Here is a 22212-nt window from a genome sequence, read left to right on the forward strand (position 1 = left end):
ATTGAGACTACAGTTTGTAATGGTTACCATCGTGTATTTTTGAATCCTAGTAAATTCAGTTATATATATATATATATATATATATATATATATATATATATCATCATAATATCACATATGAGCTTTTTGGTGCTAACTGCTTAGTAATGGAATTTAAATGACTTAATCCTATTTCATGGTGTTTTTAAATCTTTTATAAATAATCTCGTATCATGTTCCTATCTGAAAGTGCAGTTCTATAATACTGAAAGTAATTTTAATGATCTTACCTAACTTTAAGATATGTTTTATGTCTAATTGTATGAGTTGCAGCATTCTTTGGCTCTTTTTTCACAAGTCTTTCTGTTTTCAGTGTCCTTCCTTAAACGGTGGTTGATAGGCTACTTTACTGACCAGCGTCCCTCCGTCCTCTCTAGTGCCTTGAGCGAGTCCACAGCATGCTGCCCGGGAGAGCGGCTGGTGTCCGGCACTGCGTCCTGACGAGCCGCTGTCTGTCTGCAGCTCTGGCGCTCCTCCTCCTCCTCTCCTTCAGCTTCAGCAGCGCTCACAGCACCACGGTGGAGCACGACTTCCACATTGTTCACAATGTCGACAACAGAAGTAAGACTTGGTTTTATTCTTCTTTTTATATAGGCCTATATATATATATATGTATATAATATACGTTTTAGCATACAGAATGTTTATGGGCTGTTCCTGGCTCCTAGTGGTGAGTTCAGTGACCTTCTTCTACTTTCTAGATAGAAGATACCTGAACAATATCCTTCTTCTTTTCTTCTGTTTACTATTATACTTATTATACTTCTAGAAATTAAGTATTTTTGAAAAACCTCTCAGAGTCACATTTACTGCATTTAAGTATTAGCTGTTTGTTTTAAAAGAGAGATGCTCAACATGAGGAATATCATCATCCACTTATTTGTCCTTGACTAGTTCACCATATAATCTACTAAAGTGTATTAGTTTGTGATACAATACAAAAGCAGCTCGGTTATTGCTGTATTCATTGGCACAATATAGCCTGGTGGTTTCATTTAAATGTAAAATATATTTGAATATGATTTGCTTTAGATCGCAGTTGAAGAAATGTTTTATTACTATACTATTTTCTGTACACTCCTGTACCGTATCACATGCTTATATCACAATGACTTGAAATTCATTTATCCATATAGTTCCTGAACGCATCAAATCAGCTAGGAAAATCAGTGTACAGTATGTCGACAAGAGTATTATAAAGTAGTAGGCTAGTAGTATAAAAAAGATTGTATGTACCAATCTTTTAGGTTTTTTTAGGACTAAAAATGGAGTCATTGAAATAAAAGCATGATAAAGTCACAATTTTCTGGGAGTAATGTTTTGAACATAATAATCACAGTATTTCGGTATTAGTCGTTTCCAGCATCGAAAGAAACTTTCAGTGCTTGCCAACGTTTCCCCAAAAGTGAATTCTGTTCTCAAATGAGCTGTTAATATTGTACACATAATTAACCCTGTCTGCCATTGATGTACTTGTGTGGTGTACAGGTCCAGAGATAGACCCATTCTGGTACGTGGGGCGTGGGGTGAGACCCATCGGGCGCTTCGGGAAGAGGGACAGCAGCTTGGAGACTCTGGGCAGCGGACGGATGCAGCCTGTCCTCAGGACGTTAGGGCTGCTGCTCAGCAGCCTCAGAAACAAGGAGAACATGGGGGAAATGCTGGATGGGGAAGACAGGGATTGGTTACCGTGACAGCGAGTCCTCCTCCCTTCATCTGCAAACTTAGGGTCTTGTTTTTCTTTTCTTTTTTTAATCTTGATTGAAGTTACATACTCTTTTGCTCCAGCTCTTAACTGTATTTATCTCTGGTGTCTGCTATGAGGCCTTGGTTGATAGGATCCTTGATATCTGTACAGAAACATGCGTTCTATATTGATTAATAAACCAGAATGTTGTGATTATATATGTGTTTGTCAACAAACATTTTTGTTCAAAAGAGAAAGCTTTTAAGTTTGCAAATTTTATTCATTTCATAATACATTGTACATTGAGTACTGTGGCACATAGAGAATCTGTATTTTTTGCTTGTTAATATTTTCCCCAACATGTCATATGGATCGCAACAAACGATTGCACATAAAAGTGAATGGCCCTCCTGTGGAGCTGTGCACAGTGAACCTCATCGTAGTCATTCACACTGGATTTAAACAGGAACAAAAGTGAGATCTGCTTTTAGCTCTGTGTGAATCTCATCATTTCGGAGTGGACACAGTTTCCGTAAATTAGACGTCCTGTGTGAATCCAGCCGACAAGTCATGACAATTATACACTGTCTCTTGCACACAACACTGAAAGATTCGTCAACTATGATTGGGCAATACACATATTATTCTATATCATATCCATCTTTTCACACATATACATATATTAATAAATTCTGTGATGAGATATTTTTTTTTACATTAGAAAAATACAGGACACTAATGATTGGACCCTTGTGGCTGTGCTTTTCATGGGAAATTTTACATCAATTTTGATAAAACCAGAAACATGCTTTTATACATCGACACCTCGGGAGAACAAGATTGACAAAAGTACAGGATCAATGTGCAAAATCCGAGATGTGAAAGGCTGGGATGAAAAGGTCACTAATAGAAGGGGCTGAGCATTCATACTGAAGATTATCACACCTTTTAGTTCAAGCAGTCCATCAGAAAATCCAACTCTGCTCTTGAGCTGTATAGTCAGAGCAAACACTTTGGCAACCGTATGCATGGCTAACTGAGATTCTGACTAATGTAAGTGGTCACAGAGTGAAGAAAATTAACCCAAAATGAAAGGCAGTATTCTCAAATCTAGTGTTTAAGGAGTACAAATACAGTATGAATCGTACTATAGCCACTCCAAAAAATGCCTCTTGTCACCCGTGTTTTTGTAACATTTACCATTTTCATTACTGGCAGAATATCAAATGGTAAATGCAGGTATACACTGAAAGCACTTTGAATCACACATGAGAGAGTCTAATAGGACTGACTGAGGAGGGCTCCTTTGAGGAGAGAATAAAGCCTTTAATTTGCAATAGTACTTATTTCGGTGGTATTGCATAAAAACGTTCAGTAAGTACAAAAATAAATTGCTTGTAACAAAATCATGGTTTCATGGCATTTGTCATATAGCCCATCAGACTTCATTATGTAAAAATCTTTACAGGATTTTCTGAACGCAGCACGAAAGTTCGGACATAACCCAGCGAAGTGGAAACATGAAAATACCTTTTTTGTTCAAATAAAAGGCCACAACGTTTGAAAGTATAGTAAATGAAGAAAATGACTGAGGAAGAGAATGACTTTGGGTTGAAGAATGCTGCAAGAGGGAAGGCTGTCAGACCGAACCTGAATGTCAAACCTACTGAGACAATCTGTCGAGCTGAGTTTGTCTGACATTCAGACATTATTCAAACCTTATTTTGACTCATTTCAATTTAAAAGCCCACAGCTTCCACATTAAGGCTGTTAAAGAAACAGCTAGCCTGGCTCTGTCTGAAGGTAACAATACTTGCCTAGTTGTACAGTTTAAATAAACAAAAAATATATGTTAATCAGTGAGCTTTAGCAGTGCTGCTCGGCTTATATTTTTACCTTTTAAAAAAAGGAGTCAAGCTATCTTTTTTTCCCAGTTTCCAGTCTTTATGATAACCTAAGCTAACAGGCTACATATTTACTGTACAGACATTGATCTTCTCCTGTAACTCCTGAATTTCCCCAAACTATTCCTTTAACTTTTTAAAACTATGTTTACAAAGAGTGACAGACTTCCCAAATGTGCTTTGTGTTCCATTATTGCCATAAAGCAATTTTAGCGTCAGGAAGGGAGGATAAACATGTTTTGGCCCTGATGATTTGGGTATTTAAACACTGATTTTCTGGTAAATCCATTTATTCTTAAAATGGTTAAATGTCAAAAGGTGTTACAATCATTCCCCAAATGAGGATTACCATCTGATAGCTGTGTGTGTGTGTGTGTGTGTGTGTGTGTGTGTGTGTGTGAGAATGGACAATCATCCAAAAAAGCTCTTAAGGGGCTTATGATAAGATTCCTCATGACATTTCATTTGGTGAGAAAGAAGATGCAGTATAAAACACGGCTCAGCCTCTTTTTGGGACACTGAATCACAGAAAGTTTCACATGATTTTTCCACATCTTCATTGTACAGTAAATCACAATACTCTTGCAAACAGATAGAAAAAGGAAATGAGAGTTATTTTTGTCTGTACAGATATTCTATTTCAGTTGGGTCATGAGGAGTGTTTGCAGATTTTTAAGGCAGAGACACAGACTGTCGAGTCATCCTTGCTTGATGTTGTGTGCGTGGAGAGGAGGAGAAAATGGATGATAAAGTGGAAAGAGCCAGTCATCTTTTCTGTGAGGCATTTTGACTGACAGGGTACCGTGCCTGGCTGAGGGCTGAGTGCTTGGTAGGTCGCACAGGGCGGGTGTTGGCCCCTGTTTGGCCTGGAGCTGGAGGCGGACACTGGGTCAAGGCACTGGATGAGACGGGCCCCCGTCCCTGGGGCTCTGAAGTGGCCCTGAGGGACATGTTATGCTGCTGACTGTCACTATGGCCGAAACACTTTCACCTGTAGCTCTGGCTCCAACTTTTCTGAAATGCAAAAAAACAAAAACAAAAAACAGCATTAAGCAAAGTAGCATGTACAAAATAAATATATTAATTACATGTGATAAAGATGAACACAGCTGACTTCTATAAGTCAGGACAGTCTTCCAAGCTATACATTTAAAGCATACTGTACGATGGACTGATAATAAGGACACGCTATGCTGGAATCAATGATATGATTACAAGTCTTGGTCACTGATTTTGCCCCATTGTCCTGCACGCTGTCTGTCTTTGGAGCTGTGCTGAAAAGCTAACCTGAATCAGAGCTATTGTGTGGATGCTGCTAAAAAAAAAAAAAAAAGAGACAGAAATGAAAATAAAGACAGCCCCAACAGAAAAAGGCCATTCACTGACATCAAAAGGAAGCGTCGTCTTCTTCTTTGGTTGATAAAACAGCCTTATCCTGTACCGTGCGTGTTTCCATTTGCCTGCTTTACATCTGATGGAGCTTTTCAGTTACTTAGCAGATGTATTCACTTTTACATCCATTTAGCTGCCAATCTCTTCTTTTAGGACAAAGCGCAAAATGTGTGATGTGAACTAAAGGTCCACTCGTCAACGGTCCACTCTTCTCCATCTCACTCCCCCTCTCTAGAAAGTAATTTAGCTCCAAATATAACCTTAATCATTCTACACACAAAGGGCTTGCTAATCCTACTTGAGCAAATACTTTCGTTTTTTATTTAAATTTCAAGCACTATATATATATATATATATATGTATATATAAATTACATATAAACTGTTATATATAAATATTATATAATTAAAACTATTTTATTTATTTATGCATACTAATTTTTTCTTTGTGTTCACAAAAAATTAAAACTAGTTCGGTACCTCTCAGTGGAGGGGCTGGAAGCTTCCTCCTTTGATGGCGTGATGAGTCCAGGGTTTGAGGCTGTAATCAGAGTATTTGTATTATACACTTCATATACATTCAAAATTAGCAAATCATCCTCGCTCAGAGCTGCTAATATCTTCTAATTTTCTCACTTTAAGTATCAGATTTAGGTAAGATAGAGTAGTGTACACATCCAGAAAAGCTCAGTGGAACAGGCATACCTATGATAGATATCACAGCTTTTATGAGCATTTAGCATTAGACGTTTGGACCAACAACAGGCAAATGTTACTTAACATACCGGTACTTTGTGATAAAATGGTACACAACCAGACAAACATTGCACATACGGCTGTGTGGGAGAATTGTTAGGTATAGGGGCTGTGAGTTACCTTAGCCTTTGGCTTGAACTTGGAGAAATGATTGCAGACAGTCACATTCAACCCAGCGGTTTTCAGTGCCGATATCCTGGCCTCAATGTTTGAAATCTTAAAATGATACACAGACTTCATTTAAAAGCACAATCCAATAGAACATAAAAAAACAACGGTATCATTGAGTTGGGTTAAAAGTTTTGGATTTAGGGGCTGTTTGGCACAAACAAAACTGAAGAACAAGACAGCTGCAGAGAAGTAGTCCTTTAGTACAGTGTTTTTTCAAATGCTAATACCCAGGGTTTTTACTGCATAGAGGAATTTTAGGCGCCCCCCCAAAGAGGTTTTAGCCAGCCCCAGCAAATCCCCAGCACCAAAATGACAAGAATTGAGAATGAAAATAGCAATTCAAATCCTCACTAAATGTGTTTAAGAGCATTTTACCAAACAACTGTTGAACAAGCAGAATATAAACTTGAATATGAGAGCTAATCTCTAGATTCAGGCTATACCAGGCTCTCTCAGTGATTTATTTAAATATCAATATTATTTGTTTAACCAGTTTTGTTAATTGGGGTTTTATTTACTCAAGCATAATATAATTTTTTTTATTACTTTACATGTAATTTAGCTAAATTGCTATATATGTCAGAGGTCACACACCTCTGAAGCAACTAGGAGTTAAGTGTCTTGCTCAGGGACACATTGGTTGATGTATCGCAGTGGGAATTGAACCCAGATCTCCCACACCAAAGGCATGTGTCATATCCACTGCGCCATCACCATCATTTTTGTTATCAGAAATAACAGGCAAATGCATAGATTTCTGTCAAATAAGGTAACAGAGACTCATTGCCTCTACTGTACGCGGACCGCTCATGGTTACTGCTGTGCATAGTCCTCCCCCCCCAAAAGGCCCATTCTGAGCCAGGAAAACCCCTCATACCCCTAGGGGTACTTTGGAGTACTGCAGTTTGTACGTGAGATTTCATTTATGCATAATTCCTAAAATTATACTGTAATAACAAACAAACCTCTTTATATATAGGCTTTACTTTCCTAACAACAATGTTTTGCACTGTTCAGCGGGCAGTTGGCTGAAAACATATTTCAAAGGGGGTACATTATCATTATTGAAAAAAGTTTGAGAACCACTGCTCACCTGTAGCTCAGACTGCTGAACCTGAGCGGCTGCGGTGGCCACCTGGTCCTCCAGGAAGGCCAGCTCTGTGTCTGAGGTGCCACTCTCAATACCGCGGGCACACTGCTCCAGGTCCCCCAGTGCCCCCTCCAGCCCATACACAGCACCAGCAGCCAGGTACACCTGTACAGAGAACAACAACATTTTTGAAACTCAACCTTTTATTATTGGGTGAAAATACACTGAGTGGTAAAACTAAGGTGCCCTTTTAGCTTACATTCTCCTCCATCTTGGTCAGCCTCTGGTCCAGCCTGCGGGTTTCCGAGCTGTTGGAGATGGGAGAAGCACTCATGGACTCAGATGGGGTGTAGCTCTCACCTCCTGCCTCACCGATCAGCTCCTCTGTAGCGTTCAAAACCTTCAGCACCTCGGTGGTGATGCTGCAGAGAGAGGCCGCCGAGTACTTCTGCTTCATTTGAAGAGCGCGCACGCACACACACACACACACACACACACACACACACACACACACACACACACACACACACACACACACACACGTCAGTAATCTAGGTGGCTAATAGCCATAAATAATGGGTGCAGTGATGAACTGAGAAGACATATGCTATTGGGAGCAAAAGGACTTGATGTAAAGAAAGTTTGGCCCAATTAGGTTCTTTATCAGCACCTCTGCTCAAGCTGCACGGTTCTGTACAAGACCATTACGCAGGTGATATATAAACACATATTTGTCACTCGTTTCTATGTTACCTAATCAGTCGTTTTGTTAAACATGCGTGTGCCATCAGAAGGTGCAGAACAAAGAACTGGAGGTGAGAAATGCAGTAGTGAGGACGAAGGAGGAGGAAAACGAAACAAAGAAGGTTTCTAAGACAAAGCTGGAGAAGTGAAGATCGTTTTTTTTGGGCTTCTATCAGTTAAAATTTTTCAGGAATAGAATATCTCTTATTAGTGTGCAGCCCATTTCAAACAGTGGGCTGAAGGATAGCAATTATGGAGTTTGGGTGCGCAGCTGAGGAATCAGGAATTCAATCAGCTCATCATGTTTCAAATTTAAGCTTATTTCCATGATTGTATGTCCATTTTAAGCAATACCCAAACAATTTAAATGCTGATGAAAAATCATTTGTTTTGACCTTTCAGTTTGAAAATTGGCACCTGAGTATCCAAAAAAAAAGACACCAAAAAAGTGTAGTTAAATGTCACTAGTTCATTAATTTTGGAATGATGTACAAATCAGTTAGCGGATATCTCCCACGACCATATCAAAATGCCTTAGACTTTCAAATGGAAAAAAAAGTTTAGTAATTGAGTTTACTGTCAGTCAGTGTTAACTAGAGCAGCTTGTTCCATCCAAATCCAAGCTTGTTTCCAAATTCATTTTCTTTTTCAATAGATGAAAACACTAAGCAAGAAAAGGAAAGGGCAGTGAAGAGAGACACATGTAATTCAATAATGAATGAATCACTGGCCGAAGCTTTGATCAGTAGGATAGGAGGTGTATTAATCCTTCTGAGCCAGACCGATACTGTGAAAGGAAGAGTTTTAGGCGGTGACAGGAGAGGCAGCTACAAGAAAAAAAAAAACACCATTCAGCGATCTTAAAAATACTTGAGAAGCAGAGACGTACGGTCTGAGATATTGATTTGGGTTGGTCGATGGAGAAATGGATGTTAAGAGTCTGACGTTCTCATCCTCTCCACAGAACCAGGCCATCACCATGCAGATCAAACAGTCTAACACACAAACATGTCACACGGATATTGATGTTTGATGTGATTTTTGTGTTTTTGATGTGATTAAACGTGTATATTAAAATAACGTTGGGTTCCATATCAAGATAGAAATATAATGTAAGTAAGGAAAATATGAGTTGCTAGAATATAAGCAAAGCAATGTGGTTTAGTAATACAATTACAATAGTTAACAGCAGGAAACCTTTAAATGGGGAGGCCAGACTGGGGCACAGATTTAAAGAAGGGGGCACAATTGCAAAAAAGTTTTAATACTTCAATTGTCTCTTTCTGGTCATTCTGCCTCTTTTTAGTTTTTTTTTGTATGCCTCGTTCGTGTCCGAGTGGTCGTTTTATGTCTTTTTGTGGGTGTTTGATTGACTTTCCAACAATAAATGACGGCAGTATCTGTAAAGGTGTCTGAGTGAGTATACCTATGTGTGTTGTTTTGTGTGTGTGTGTGTGTGTGTGTGTGTGTGTGTGTGTGTGTGTGTGTGTGTGTGTGTGTGTGTGTGTGTGTGTGTGTGTGTCTCCATGTGTAAAAGAGCGAGAAAACTTGATCCACTTTCTGTTAAGAGAAAATGGAAAAGATACAAGTGCATGTCTGTATTGGTATTTCTTTTCTTTGTTATTATTACAACCAAACTGCTTTGTTTCCCAATGGTTCTTTCACAAGTTGGACGTTTTGTCCTTAAACATTGATCATTCAGTGCTGTGTGTAATACTTCACTACTTAACATTACAACTACTGCAAAATACAGCTACACAGGCAGAACTTCTATTTTTGTTTTTATTTAGTCTTTTTTAAAGCCATTTGGAGGCAATTTAGTGTCCAATTTGTGTCTTTGGAATGTGGGAAGAACAGAAGCACTCGGAGGAAAGCCACGCTGACACGGGAGGTGTACGGGTCTTAGTTGGAGTGCCTGCCTGACCTCTACCTTAGCTTTTTGCTTGGGGTTAGGCTTGAGGTTGGTTCAAGTTGGTTCCGCCAGTCTTATTTTTCAGTTTGCTCAGGATGGCAAACTGCTCACTCCTCAGATCCTGGATCAGCTCCTGATCCTCTTTCACCCTTTCAGTGTGAGACTTTTTCTCTGCCTCAAGTGGCTGCTGATGATCTTTTTGTTGCTGCAACTGCTCACTGAGCTCAAGCCAAGCTCACCAAGCTCCTTTCTTTCTGGAGCTCGGTGGTGAGACACTCTACCTAGTAAGTAAGTAAGTAAGTAAGTAAGTAAGTAAGTAAGTAAAGTTTATTTATAGAGCGCATTTCACAGATACAAATCACAAAGCGCTTTACCTGTTTCCCCACAGACTTGTTGTCTTTGGTCTCTGTCTCCAGCCTGGCAGAGAGCTCACCCACCTACATGCACTATTTTGCTTGTCTCTGTTCAAAGTTTTTTCTCTCTAAAAAAGTGCTCTGTCACCTATTGAAATGTCTCAAATGAAATGATTCTGCCATCGGAGTAAACATGTTATCAATCACAAATGATTGACAGGTCGAACACAGCGACAAAATACAGTTTTTATGTATAAATTCAACTCAGTCAGTTATATTTGTGGAAATATCTGTAATCAGGAGCCAATTTAGAAACTACGTCAAGTAGATTTGATGTAAATACAAAATAAAGCCACAAATATCACAGTCATCGTCACGACTGTGATATTTTGTGGTTTTCCCTTATTCACATCAAACTGAGCCGTCCTGGTAGGTTTCTAAAGGAGCTGTGAAAACCAGCACAGATAGATCACACTAGTACATGTGTCATACACATTTTAAAAGACACACATTACTCACAGGAGCTCTTATAATGAGTCTGACTAATGACCAACATCGACCCACACGCCTCAGATGTAACACTACAGGATGTGAGCATGTAAGTGCCTGTCCAAGTGTGTGTGTGTGTGTGCATTTTATGTGTGTCGACCTGTCTTTGTGTGGGTATGTTCATGAATGCAGTGGATTTACCATGTGAAAATATCAATACTGGAACACTGCTGTTAAACTAAGGGATCATAAATATTACATCCAGTTTATGAAAGGTAAGCAACTTCAGACTGTTTGGATATCTTGACCATAGCTGTGTCCCAATGCCATAATAAATTACTTACAGCATTCAGTGTGCACGTTTTCATACATACACTTTTTCTTTTGTAGTTAATATACAAGGTATCAATGTACCTCTTTTACAGGACAATTTAAACTGTAATTTTGGAAAGAAAAAGCTCATTCATTTTACTGTGTGCAGAGCATTGCTGCACAATAGCGTATATCAACAGCACACGCAAGCTGAACCAAGCAGATATGGACTATTTTGTCACGTTTCTAGTATGAACACACTACATTCCCAAAACCTGCTTAGAGTTCGTAACAGGATGCAATCTGTCTATTAATAAAAGTGCTCCAGAATTTTGCACAGATTTTAAGTCGATTTTGGGAGTTGGTGCATTTTCCTTCACAAGTGACTTTTTCTATTTAAAAAAGGATGTCATTGTCATTTGTTCGATATACTGTATGGATGCCTCTTGTCACTGTGTACTACATGTTAATTGTTTTGGATGCTCCTGCTCGATGCATTTCAGGAGATATTTGTGTACCCACGTTAACTCAACCTGCCTCTGTCTGACTCAGCTATGGTTAAACCTGTAGATGAAAAAAGTGAGATCTACAGCAACAGCACAGAGGCAGTCAAAAGAAAGAAATAAAAGTTGTCTTCATAAACACAACTGGGCCTGTGGCTGTGTTGCATTCTGACCTTTTGAGGCTTTTATAAATGAAATAAATTATATTTGCAGCTCGTCTGTGATATATGTATTCAGTATGATTCTTGAAAACCACTGCAAAGCAGGGGGCTTAGACAAAAGACCTTGATGCTTTGCTGTTTTCTTTTGAGGGACTAACAGCTAAAATGTTACCACCTTATGTTTAGATAGCTGCACCAATTTGATGCTACATGCCAATTTAGCTGCAATGTACAGGCCTGAAGCTTCATCTGTGTGTGTGTGTGTGTGTGTGTGCATGTTAAGATGGAGATTTAATTAGAGTTGCATCCTGCAGAAGTCATCTCAGAATCCATTTGCTTTCTAACCGATGTCTCACCTGCTGTAAGAGAGAGGAGAGCAATTGAAGCCTCTGCTGTTGCTCCAAGTCATTCTGTTCTGAGTCCTGACACACAGACACAGACACACACACACACCAGCCAAAAAAGAAGGGAAGCACAGAAAAAGAGGGAAAACACAGGATGAGGGACACAGAAGGACAGCAGTGATTTTCACATAAATAAAGAGAGGAATGTGGGAGGATTAAGAGTTATCGAGGGTAAAGCGAGAAAGAAAGAAAGAAAGAAAGAAAGAATAAATGTATCAAAAGGCAGACAGACAGAAAGCACCAAAAGCAGAAGACGAGCGATGGACACAAATCAATCCACTGTGCTTTCTCTAATCTCCTTACCTGGCTGTCTGACAGCGTCCTCTCCTGGGAAGAAGGTGTAATAGCAGGTGAACTTGTGCTGGATCCACTCCTTCTTACTCCTCCTTTCTGTCCTGCTCCTTTCTCCACATCTCGTTTATGTTGTCTCTTACTCTGTCTGTTTGGCTCTCTGTTCTCTCCCCTCTTTTTCTCCCGGTCGACTATGTTCTCTTCCAAACATTCCACTCCCATCTCTAACCGCCTCTCCCTGCCTCTCCCTTCCTCTCTCACTGAAGGACTCTTTATTAGTCTCTCACTTCTTTTCACCACTTGTCCATTCACTTGTTCCACAGTTTCACACACTTTCTCTCTTTCTTTACTGCCGGTCCTGTCTCTTAATCTGTCACTTCCCTTTTGCCTTTCTCTTTCAGTGTCTTTTGGCCTCATCTTCTCTCTCTGTCTGTCACTTCCTTTATCTGTCTGCTTTGTGCACTCCTCCTCAGATGAGCTGCTGTCTTTGCTGTTAGCGCGGCTGACCAGCTGACTGAGTCTGGATCGTAGCTCCTCTTCCAGAGGATCTCCAGGCCGTGAGCTGCTGGGTGATTGCTGGGACCCCGGAGCCAGAGCGTGGGGCTGTGGAGGGCTCAGGGCTGCTGAATTCGGGGCCACTGTGTCCAAGTCATCTGGCTCGGGTGTCACGGCGTCTAATTTGAAGGCGTCTGGTGCAGTTGTGGCCATTGGCGTAGTGTCAGGTACTGACTGTTCCTCACTTAGACCCCTCTTCAGAAGGGCATTGAGTAAAAAACCACTGTTCTCCTTTAGTGGGGAGACAAAGGGACATAAATATATACTCAGAAAGCATAGTACACCTATTTCATCAACTCATTATTTAACAAAGAGTACAAACTAGGGAGCCTGAACTGCATATTCAAACGCTTCTGCCTCCCAATGGGGAAACAATATGTCACACTACATTTTTCACTGGGATTGCGAGAATCTATTAGAAAACACACGCTACTAAGCGCAGTGTTAGTGCAGGTGTGATGATATCTTACTTGTACTAATGGGTAGAAGGACGGTGTGTGGCTCTGGCCTCCAGCTTTGCTCTGCTCTGTTGACGACTCTCTCTTGCTTTTCCTGCGTCGCCGTGATCTTCTGATCGGGTCGCTCTGCCTCTCCTCCGCCTCGCTGCTGTCTCCCATCACCTGGGAACAGACATTACATTAACTCAAGTAGAGTTCTGACTTAGTTACTGGTCACGCTTCAGAATACGATTATACAAAAAAATAAATTATAGTTACCGCCTTGTATTGCCGTATGCCTCTGCCAACCAGTCAAGTTGCAGTTAATATCCATGTCTATCCTGACTCATATAATATATGTAGTAAAGAGTTTGAAGAATTTAATAAAAAGGTATTAAGTGTATTATTTGGCAAAACGTGGATGCTTCACACACATCTTTAACCCAGCAGCACAGAAGATCTATACAATCACAAGTTTCAAGATTAGTGTCCCCAATTCAGTATCTGACGAAACACTCTCCTTCTGTTCCTGAGTTATAGCGTTGAATACTTGCCAGAAAAGTGTTTTTGCAGAACTTTATGATGTCACAGTGAAGGTGACCTTTGACATTTTGGATATGGAAAGTCATCACTTCATCATTTTATCCTATTAGACATTTGTGTGAAATGTTGTCATAATTAGAGTATGAGTTCTTGAGTTATGGCCCAAAAAGGCGTTCTGCAAGGTCCCAGTAACCTTGCCCTTTGACCACCAAAAACCTAATCAGTTCATCCTTAAGTCCAAGAGGATGTTTGTGCCAAATTGGAGATAGCCCGTTCGTGAGAATGGGACAGACGGCAACTCAAAACATAATGCCGGGCACCCGGATAGCTCAGTTGGTAGAGCGGGCGCACATATATAGAGGTTTACTCTTCGACTACGACCTGTGGCCCTTTGCTGCATGTCATTCCCCCTCTCTCTCCCCTTTCATGTCTTCAGCTGTCCTGTCGAATGAAGGCCTAAAAATGCCCCCCCCCCAAAAAAAAAAAAAAAAACATAATGCCTCCGGCTGTCGCAGGCGTGGAGGCATCAAATCATATGATACACTTTCAAAAGAGCAGTGTCTTGTTTTTCAGATATATGATATATGAGTTGTTAGCAGTCCCACCAAAAAAGGTTTGCTTCAAAACTTCTCAGATGTTTTAAAAATTGAAATAAAATATTTGTTCAAGGCACAAAGAGGTCAAATTATCCAATTCACAAAAAGAGTTCGGAGAAAAGTCTAGAAAATTTAAACAAAAACAGATTTGTGGAGCATAACCACTGAATTAAACTAACTGATCGGTTTATAAAGTAGTTAAAAGACAAAACTCAACCAGCTATAAATTCTGCTCACACATTGTTGCATCATGAACAATCTAATAATGCCATATATCATATTATTCCAGTCACAGGGGCCAATTTCTGCAGAATGAGTACTTTTACTTTGATACTTTTAAGTACATATTTTTTTTTCTATATAATTTTACTTGTTATGGAGTATATTTTTTTTTACATTGTTCAATTGGTTCTTTTACTTAATGTTTTTCCATGCTTAACTTGCTAGATAATGAGACACAGACTAAGTCACATTTTCAGTGAAATCCCATCTAATAATATAAAACACATTATTTACGTGAGACTTTGTAGTACAGAATAACCAACAGTTATAATGGAATGTAAAGACAAATCACCTTAGGGTTAAAGTTGACATCCAGTGCCTCTGAGTGGAGTCGATAGGGAGATAGGTTCTGGTGAAGGTGTTGTTGGTAGAGCGGCTGGTGATGAGGGTGCAGGTGTGTGTCCGGGGGTCCCTTCTTCCTCAGCAGGTTGTGAGGCGGTTTGCGAGGACATGCAGACAGCACTGATGAGGCCTCTGAGTCTGAGTTGACAGTCTCTGTGTTGGTGTACTGGCCAGAGGACGGCGAGGTAATCGGAAGGTGCTGGGTGTACGTCCACTCCGGGTCGTGCTGCGAGTCCGTGTAGTAAGTCTCGTCGGAGAGTTTGCGCTGGAACTGTCGCAACGCTGCACCCCAGCCGCCTTTGTCGTCCTCCTCAGAGTCGGATCCCATCTCGTCGTAAGCCGACACGACGCCGGACTCCTTTTCCAACACGCTGAACACCAGGCTCTTCCTCTTGGTTAGCAGGCTGGGCCGGGACATCTGTGAGCTGTGCAGAGCGATCCAGTTACCGTCTGGGCTCTGGAGCACTGAGGATGCACCTGGAAGAACATGAACAGACCGCAGGAAGTTTAGAAAAACTCACTACTATTTCCAACTGTACTTTTTGGATAGGCTGTGTGACCCCACTTTCTTTAAAAGTCACTAAGCACAGTGGCAACAGCAGAAGCAATTTTATTTAGCCCAGTCTTGACAAAACACTGATGTTTGTATAGACTTTTTTTTTACCATAGTAAAAACTTTGGAAACCAGTGGAACCACTGAATTCAAGATGATTTATATGGGCACAAGTCAAACTACTTTACAATTAAATTCCACAAAAGCCTTGTTTCACCAGTGAACAGGTTTGTAGTTAATTAGATTCAAGTTTTAAATTTGAAAAGGACATGGTGGTGATGTCTTCCAATATTTTACCCTAGTATTCTCTGCATCATTAAGATATTAGCAGGAAATGCTTTAATCAATGCAACTGTGTATCCTTTGCGTCTTCATCTGAGATCAGGAGGACTCAAGAGAACACAGCTTAGCCAACTGACATTAAACAGTCTGTGAGTGGGATTATTTACTGGAGTTGTCCAGGCGGTCGACACTCTTCCAGCTGGGTAGAGACGTGGCCTTGCCCTCCCTCTTCAGAGAAGCGTACTCCTGCAAGCCGCCTCCCGCCCCGGCCCCCTCCTCGTCTGGACCCTTCTCCGGGGAGTCGTCACTGGTGAGGGAGAAGGCGGACCGCGACCGCTGCAAGCACCCACATAAAACACACGCAGGTTTGAGACACACGGATGTGATTTGTGAGCAACGAAAATGCTGCCGTGAATTAAATATATAATGTGGACTCACAAGTACATGCTGGCATAAACTCCATAGTGAAAGTCAGAGGTCAGACATTGTCTTTCTCTAAAAGAAACGTCAATTAGGAAGATGTTTGACAGCTTTGGAAAAGTTGAACGTCACACTCTTTTTAATATTGGGCCATTGCTCACTTGAGTCTGAGCAGGTGCTTCAGACAGACATTCAGTCAAAGCAGCTCCAGACAGGTTATTACTGCTTGGGCAGAGGCAGCAGCACAGTGGTCAGGAGCAGTCACATATAATATCCACATACAGTAATAATATAATATAAAGGAAAGCACTTGGTCCAGCTGGCTAGTCTACTTCCTGTCTGGGCAGAAATCTGTTCAGTCATCAATCTCATCAGCAGGTGGAGCTAGAAGACAACTAAATAAAAAGGCAGACAGCAGAGGCTCTACAAGTGTGTGTGTGTGTGTGTGTGTGTGTGTGTGTGTGTGTGTGTGTGTGTGAGATGTATGACCAACTACCTTTACATATGATCTTAAAATAGCTCTATAATGAAAGAAATATGTTCAAAATGTTTGCTAATCATCTTGCCATTCCTCTCATTAGGAAGGGACTAATTTAGGTTTAAGATTATTATTTATTGGTTAAATTAGAAGATTAAACAGGAATGTTAAATCTTATTTGTTGATGTGCACTTGAAATTTGTGTGTAACTGGGATGTAGATTTAGTGGCTGCGATATACAAAAGAGGGGATTTAAACCTAATTCAAGTGCATAAGCTCACACTATAATCATATTGGTGAACATTTGGTCTTGATCCGGATTTAACATCAGAGTGAAAGGACTGCCGTATGTACATGTACAGTATGTACATATGGGAATGTAAGTATAGACCGAACTGTCTAATAGGTCACAGAAGAATTAGAGAAATAAAATATCAGTTCTTACAATGGGAGGGATGCACCATTAAGATTACCCTAAGGATCAATGTTAAGGCAGAACAGATTTTAGAGTGCATTTGCATGCATGGTGTCTTAGTGAGTGTGTCGGCAGAGAGCTGATAAACAGAGCCCGTCCCATGGCAGGCCGAGCTGCTGAGGAGGATCCCTTCGTATTTCACAGGACTTTGATCTTCGCTGAGTGAAACAGAACGGCGAGGCCACGGGAGCGCAGCTTTGATGCTTTGCTCACACAAGGGACGATGACAAATCTCGAGCCGCTGCTGGCTGACTAGCAGCACAAACCACTGCCAGGTGTGTGTGCATTGCTGATTTGTGTGTATGTGTTCCCGTGTGTGCTATAGAACTGTCTGTGCCCGTGTAACCTGGGTGTTGTTACCCTATTGTGTGTACTTAGAATTGGCTCGTACTTGGTTCAAATCACATTTGCAGTATCTCTAAAGCTGTTTTTTAGGGAGAAAATCCACAGTAAAACACTTCAAACTGTGGAACAAAGTGCTATTAGCCATGCACATAGGGGTCTATTTTCTTGCTTGGTGCTCTTATTTCTCTTAATCTTGAAGAAAATGGTGAAACTTACAGTAGATGAAACTCAAAGAGCAGGAAGTGACTGCCAAGTCCAAGCAATCCTTTAAATTAATTGCTTTATTGTTTATACATTTTTAGGTTGCATATAATAATAATAATAATAATAATAATAATAATAATAATAATAATAATAATAATTAATTACATTTATATAGCGCTTCATCACAGACACTCAAAGCGCATCGGGGAGGGGGGTGGGTGTGTGTAGACTATTCTCTACCACCACCAATGTGTAGCACCCACCTGGGTGATAAACGGCAGCTCAGTAGAGAGGGAGGGGAACATGTTTTTAGTGGTGGGGGAAACTGGAGCACCCGGAGAAATCCAGAAAAGCATCAAAATACACATCAAGGGGTCAGACCCCTCACCACTGGCTTTCTATATAACAGCTACAAGAGCCACAGAGCACATCTGGCAAAGAAATAGACCAGAATACAATGCTTAATGAGACCATGTGTGTGTGTGTGTGTGTGTGTGTGTATGAGAGACCAGGGCTACTAAAAAGTTAGTGATTTTTTGCCAAACACAACATTCCTGTGTTTTTTAAACCTGACAAACACAGCGGCTGGTCCACCCAGAGGAACACATACCGAAACACAGACAGAGGGAATTGTATACTCTAAAAAAAAAAAAAAAAAAACACCCTTCTTTAAACACACAGTGCACGATATGAAAGCAAAATGCTTCTGGCCAAGACTCTGCAGTTCACACCCGCCTGTTACAGGACAGTTTTGTTTGGACTTGTTGTTTTTAACAGTTTGAGTGGAGGCAAAGACTGACCCAGAGGGAGTTTGAGGTCTTGAGGGGGTCCTGCAGTCCTTGTGAAGAAGCTTGAGGCTGAGACGGAGAGGGGAGTTCACCGGACTGGATCAGGGACTGAGGCTGAGGCCAGACAAAGTCATACTCTGTGTGCATCTCTGAACGCCTCCTCCTCTGGATGATCTGAGAAGCAAAGAGAGGAAGGAGAAGAAGAAAGTGAAAGAAGACAAAGCTTTATTTAAATAATACATTAAAATAATAATTGCAAATTGGAAAATGCAAATGCAATCCCATAACAGCGTTTCACGTTTACCCCTAGGCATGAATAATTTGCTATAATGAAACTTTAAAACCGATGATCAAGTTTACATTTGACTCTTTATGTGTGAATATCCACCGCCATCCTCAAAGTGGAGATACAAAAATATATTTTTTTAATTTCACCTTCAAAGACTTAATGGCCAACGTATGTTAATTAAAACCGGAAAGCAATCAAACAACTGAAAACTTTGTCTCCATTTAATATGCGTATGCAAATTACAAGACATGATTAAATGATGGTTGTCATTTAAATCTTAATTCAAACTAAAATATTATGTTCAAAGACTCTCTGCCCTTTTCCTCAAACAGTTCTGTGATCCCAATTTTAAAAAAAGAGATACTTTTATTTAACATTTTAATGGTCTACTGATCTGTTAGTCTGTCAAAGAAAACTGTCAAAGTAAAGACCGAGGTGGGACCTAGCTTGATGTATTACATTTTTTTAATTTTCTAGTGTGCAATTACATTTGAATGGTGTTAACTACACACAAATGAAAATAAACATGTAAAAATAAAAACTTGCTCAACCTACTTTTTGTACAATTGTTGTGGCGAGTTCCTCTATGAGCTCCTCTTTGTGGTCCTGCAGATACCGAGCCTCATTCTGCTTTTCCTGCACGCGCGCACACGCGCGCACACACACACACACACACACACACACACACACACACACGTCAAAGTGCCTGTGAATAACCAGGGATAGGGTCTGGGCAGACTTCTTAGCCTAAAACCATGACGGCATCATACTGATATTAAGAGGAGAGAAGTCAGAGGCCATGATAGAGAAAGCAGGAATAGAAAAGAGGGGCAAACGGAGAAGAGAGGAGGGAGACGGAAAGAGAAAGAAAGGAAGAAGAGCAACAGAGGGATGTCTCACCAAGCTGTCACTGAACTCCTCTGCCTTAGCGATGGCCTCCTCTATAGCCTCCTCAGCAACACGCAGGGCGACTGTGAGTGTCTCTGCCATACTGTGTCCTGATATCAAACACATGAGCCACACATACACATGTCTGAGCTGTTACACCTGTGTAAAACAACGTCCTGACAATCACACAATTACAATTCCAAGTGAAATTAATAAGGAATGTGATATTTTATGTGATGTGATATTCTATGTGATGTTTTATTTAGCCAAATTGCATTGTGTTGTTCTAGCCTATCCAATATTTCCTATATTTCTAAGCAGATTTTCTATGCTGTATTCTAATAAAATTGCATAAAGCCTTTTGTGGCTCCAGAGTGAGTTCAGTCGGTTGGGGCTGAAGACTACAAGTTTGCAAATGAAAGAAATCTGGCGGTGTGGCATTAGAAAGAAGAGATCCTACCAGACCTCTGCAGCCGGCTCTGCAGCCGCTACTAGCATACCACACCAAATCTCTAACCCCACTGTCAGTGCTCCAGTTGCATTGTAGGTAATGTAGGCGCCAGGTTTTGAAGAAGAACGTGTGGAATAAAAAAAAGACGATATCTCTGGTTCAGCTGCATTAATTTTTATACTTTTTTTGTCCATTGGGACTAGCTTTTCCCTGACCTTTTCCTTAACTTAAGGGTCAGTGTTCATTTCAAAGAATTCTTTCGTGGGCCCATCACAGAATGTTTTGCGATTCCGTGAAACTGCCACAGATTTTGAGTTAAGGGGCCGTGTTCATTTCACGAATTCTGTGAGATCAGGTTGGATCACACACACACACACACACACACACACACACACACACACACACACACACACACACACACACACACACACACACACACACACACACACACACACACACACACACACACACACACACACACACACACACACACACACACACACAGTTTGCTTGTGGGCTTCTCAAGAACTGCCATCATCTCAATGCCAGATCTTGATCATTGCATTAACAATTGATAATTACTGGAAACCAAATTAAATTAGCTTTATCATGAGATTGGGGCTATTTGGTTGTTTGCATATTTATTTGTGTATGAAAGGGTGTGTGCTGTAAATGGCGCAAGAATATGAGTCTAAATGTGTTGCCTGTGGTGTGTAGGAGGCTATAATTTTATCTGTGCGTGTGTGTGCATTTGTTCGAGACAGCACGTCAGTGGTTTTATGTCTATCCTGTGGATTCATGTGTGTGTATGTGTGTGCAGTTTAATGATCAACAAGAACTGTTGCTCTGTGTTTCAACACACTTTAGAGTTGTGTAACACTGATGTGATCCTCCCCCCTACACACATGCCCTTTGCAGAATGGTCTATATATGGAAAGGCAACAATTAATGAGCAATAAACATAAAAGCTCAACCTTTTAAGAAAATGGGACAAATGGTGTGGAAAAAAATCAATATGGCCACCATAGCAGGCCACGACTGTAAAGTGAAAAGATAATGTCAATTATAATTGTGGCTGAAATTACCCATCTGCACTGCCACAAACCGCTGCATGTTCATCACCGCATCTCTCACCTTCACTCTGTTTGTAGAAGGCGGAGTCGCTGCCACAGATGCTGCCATCATTGTCGTTGCCGGTGCTTCCCTCGTGAACACTGCTTTCTAAAGGGGGGAGAGAAAGACGAATGAAGTCGCCAGATAAAAGCCTCCCAACTGACGCCTGTCACACAAATGCAAATATCCCGGTCATATCATACCATATAATAATGTAGCTGCACATTCTTTTACACTGTTGCCACATTAAAAGTAGGTTACACTGCGCACAATGCCACTAAACCCCTTTTTGTACTCTTGTCAACTGTATTCCCAACTCCATCTTGTCATCTTGTCAATTATGTAGTCTTGTTTCTTCTACTTTGTGCCTTTCCCTATTGTGCATAAAAAACCCACAAAATGAAACAAAATGACAGTTGAAAGAAAATTACAATTCCTCTTGCCTTTCAAATTAAACATGCTTTATGACACTTATCAAAGGCATATTCTCAGTGCACATAAGCATCACCATGTAGTATGTTGTTTTCTTTATAGCTCATTCAGGCCAAGTCTCTTGTGAGTAAGTGGTACATTTTGAACGTATCCTTTTCAGACTAATGTAATGGCAAAATTACATTTAAGCATAATTCCTTATATTTTTATGTTTTATTTCTACTTGGATTTTCTTACAAAACTGAAAGAGAGTTTATTTCATTCCCACATGGAGATTCTGATTCTAACTAAGTGAGAATCACAAAGTCTGGAACATAACGTGAGCACTGTCTGTCTGAACAGATAGGGGCTACAAGGTCACCCTAAAACTATCTCTAGTTTTCCCATGCCAGTTTGAGATGTGGAGGAGGAGGCGAAATGGCACCGAGATGTCTCTTGTGTTTCTCGATTGTCTTCATGTGTATCAGATTGCATGTAAAAACTGTAGCATCATAATAAGCCAAGTGCGTTTGTGCTGTCACTCTAAAGATGC

At 40.5% G+C, this 22212-nt stretch overlaps 2 protein-coding genes across 10 annotated transcripts in view; one reads left to right on the forward strand and one right to left on the reverse strand.

The window, feature by feature from the left end:
- Nucleotides 1–328: 328 nt before the first annotated feature.
- prlh2 (prolactin releasing hormone 2) lies at nt 329–1815 on the forward strand. The gene is made up of 2 exons (XM_028569921.1): nt 329–600; nt 1528–1815. Exons 1-2 carry the CDS (start codon nt 438–440, stop codon nt 1731–1733), a joined length of 369 nt encoding a protein of 122 aa, XP_028425722.1. The 5' UTR covers nt 329–437; the 3' UTR covers nt 1734–1815.
- A 220-nt stretch (nt 1816–2035) lies between these two features.
- The window catches only part of myripb (myosin VIIA and Rab interacting protein b), a 146655-nt gene continuing 126478 nt past the window's right edge, over nt 2036–22212 (reverse strand). For 6 of the 9 annotated variants that reach the window (XM_028568856.1, XM_028568849.1, XM_028568855.1 and 3 more), the window contains 14 exons: nt 21270–21356; nt 19697–19794; nt 19352–19432; nt 18520–18681; nt 15965–16133; nt 14913–15439; nt 13233–13382; nt 12220–12993; nt 11869–11934; nt 7298–7489; nt 7042–7203; nt 5898–5993; nt 5502–5562; nt 2036–4644 (listed from right to left, as the gene is read on the reverse strand). In XM_028568856.1, coding sequence (XP_028424657.1) covers nt 4601–4644; nt 5502–5562; nt 5898–5993; nt 7042–7203; nt 7298–7489; nt 11869–11934; nt 12220–12993; nt 13233–13382; nt 14913–15439; nt 15965–16133; nt 18520–18681; nt 19352–19432; nt 19697–19794; nt 21270–21356 — 2669 coding nt within the window. In that variant the 3' untranslated portion in view covers nt 2036–4600. The remainder of the gene's footprint in view (nt 4645–5501; nt 5563–5897; nt 5994–7041; nt 7204–7297; nt 7490–11868; nt 11935–12219; nt 12994–13232; nt 13383–14912; nt 15440–15964; nt 16134–18519; nt 18682–19351; nt 19433–19696; nt 19795–21269; nt 21357–22212) is intronic. The other 3 variants (XM_028568850.1, XM_028568852.1, XM_028568851.1) reach the window with 3 other exon arrangements.

Source organism: Perca flavescens, chromosome 22, assembly GCF_004354835.1.
Source record: "Perca flavescens isolate YP-PL-M2 chromosome 22, PFLA_1.0, whole genome shotgun sequence".
In the NCBI taxonomy this organism is placed as follows: domain Eukaryota; kingdom Metazoa; phylum Chordata; class Actinopteri; order Perciformes; family Percidae; genus Perca; species Perca flavescens.

Coding starts and splice junctions, on each gene's coding strand:
- prlh2 (XM_028569921.1), top strand. CDS start 438: ATGCTGCCCGGGAGAGCGGCTGGTGTCCGGCACTGCGTCCTGACGAGC. Junction 601..1,527: donor TCACAATGTCGACAACAGAA/GTAAGACTTGGT, acceptor TGTGGTGTACAG/GTCCAGAGATAGACCCATTC.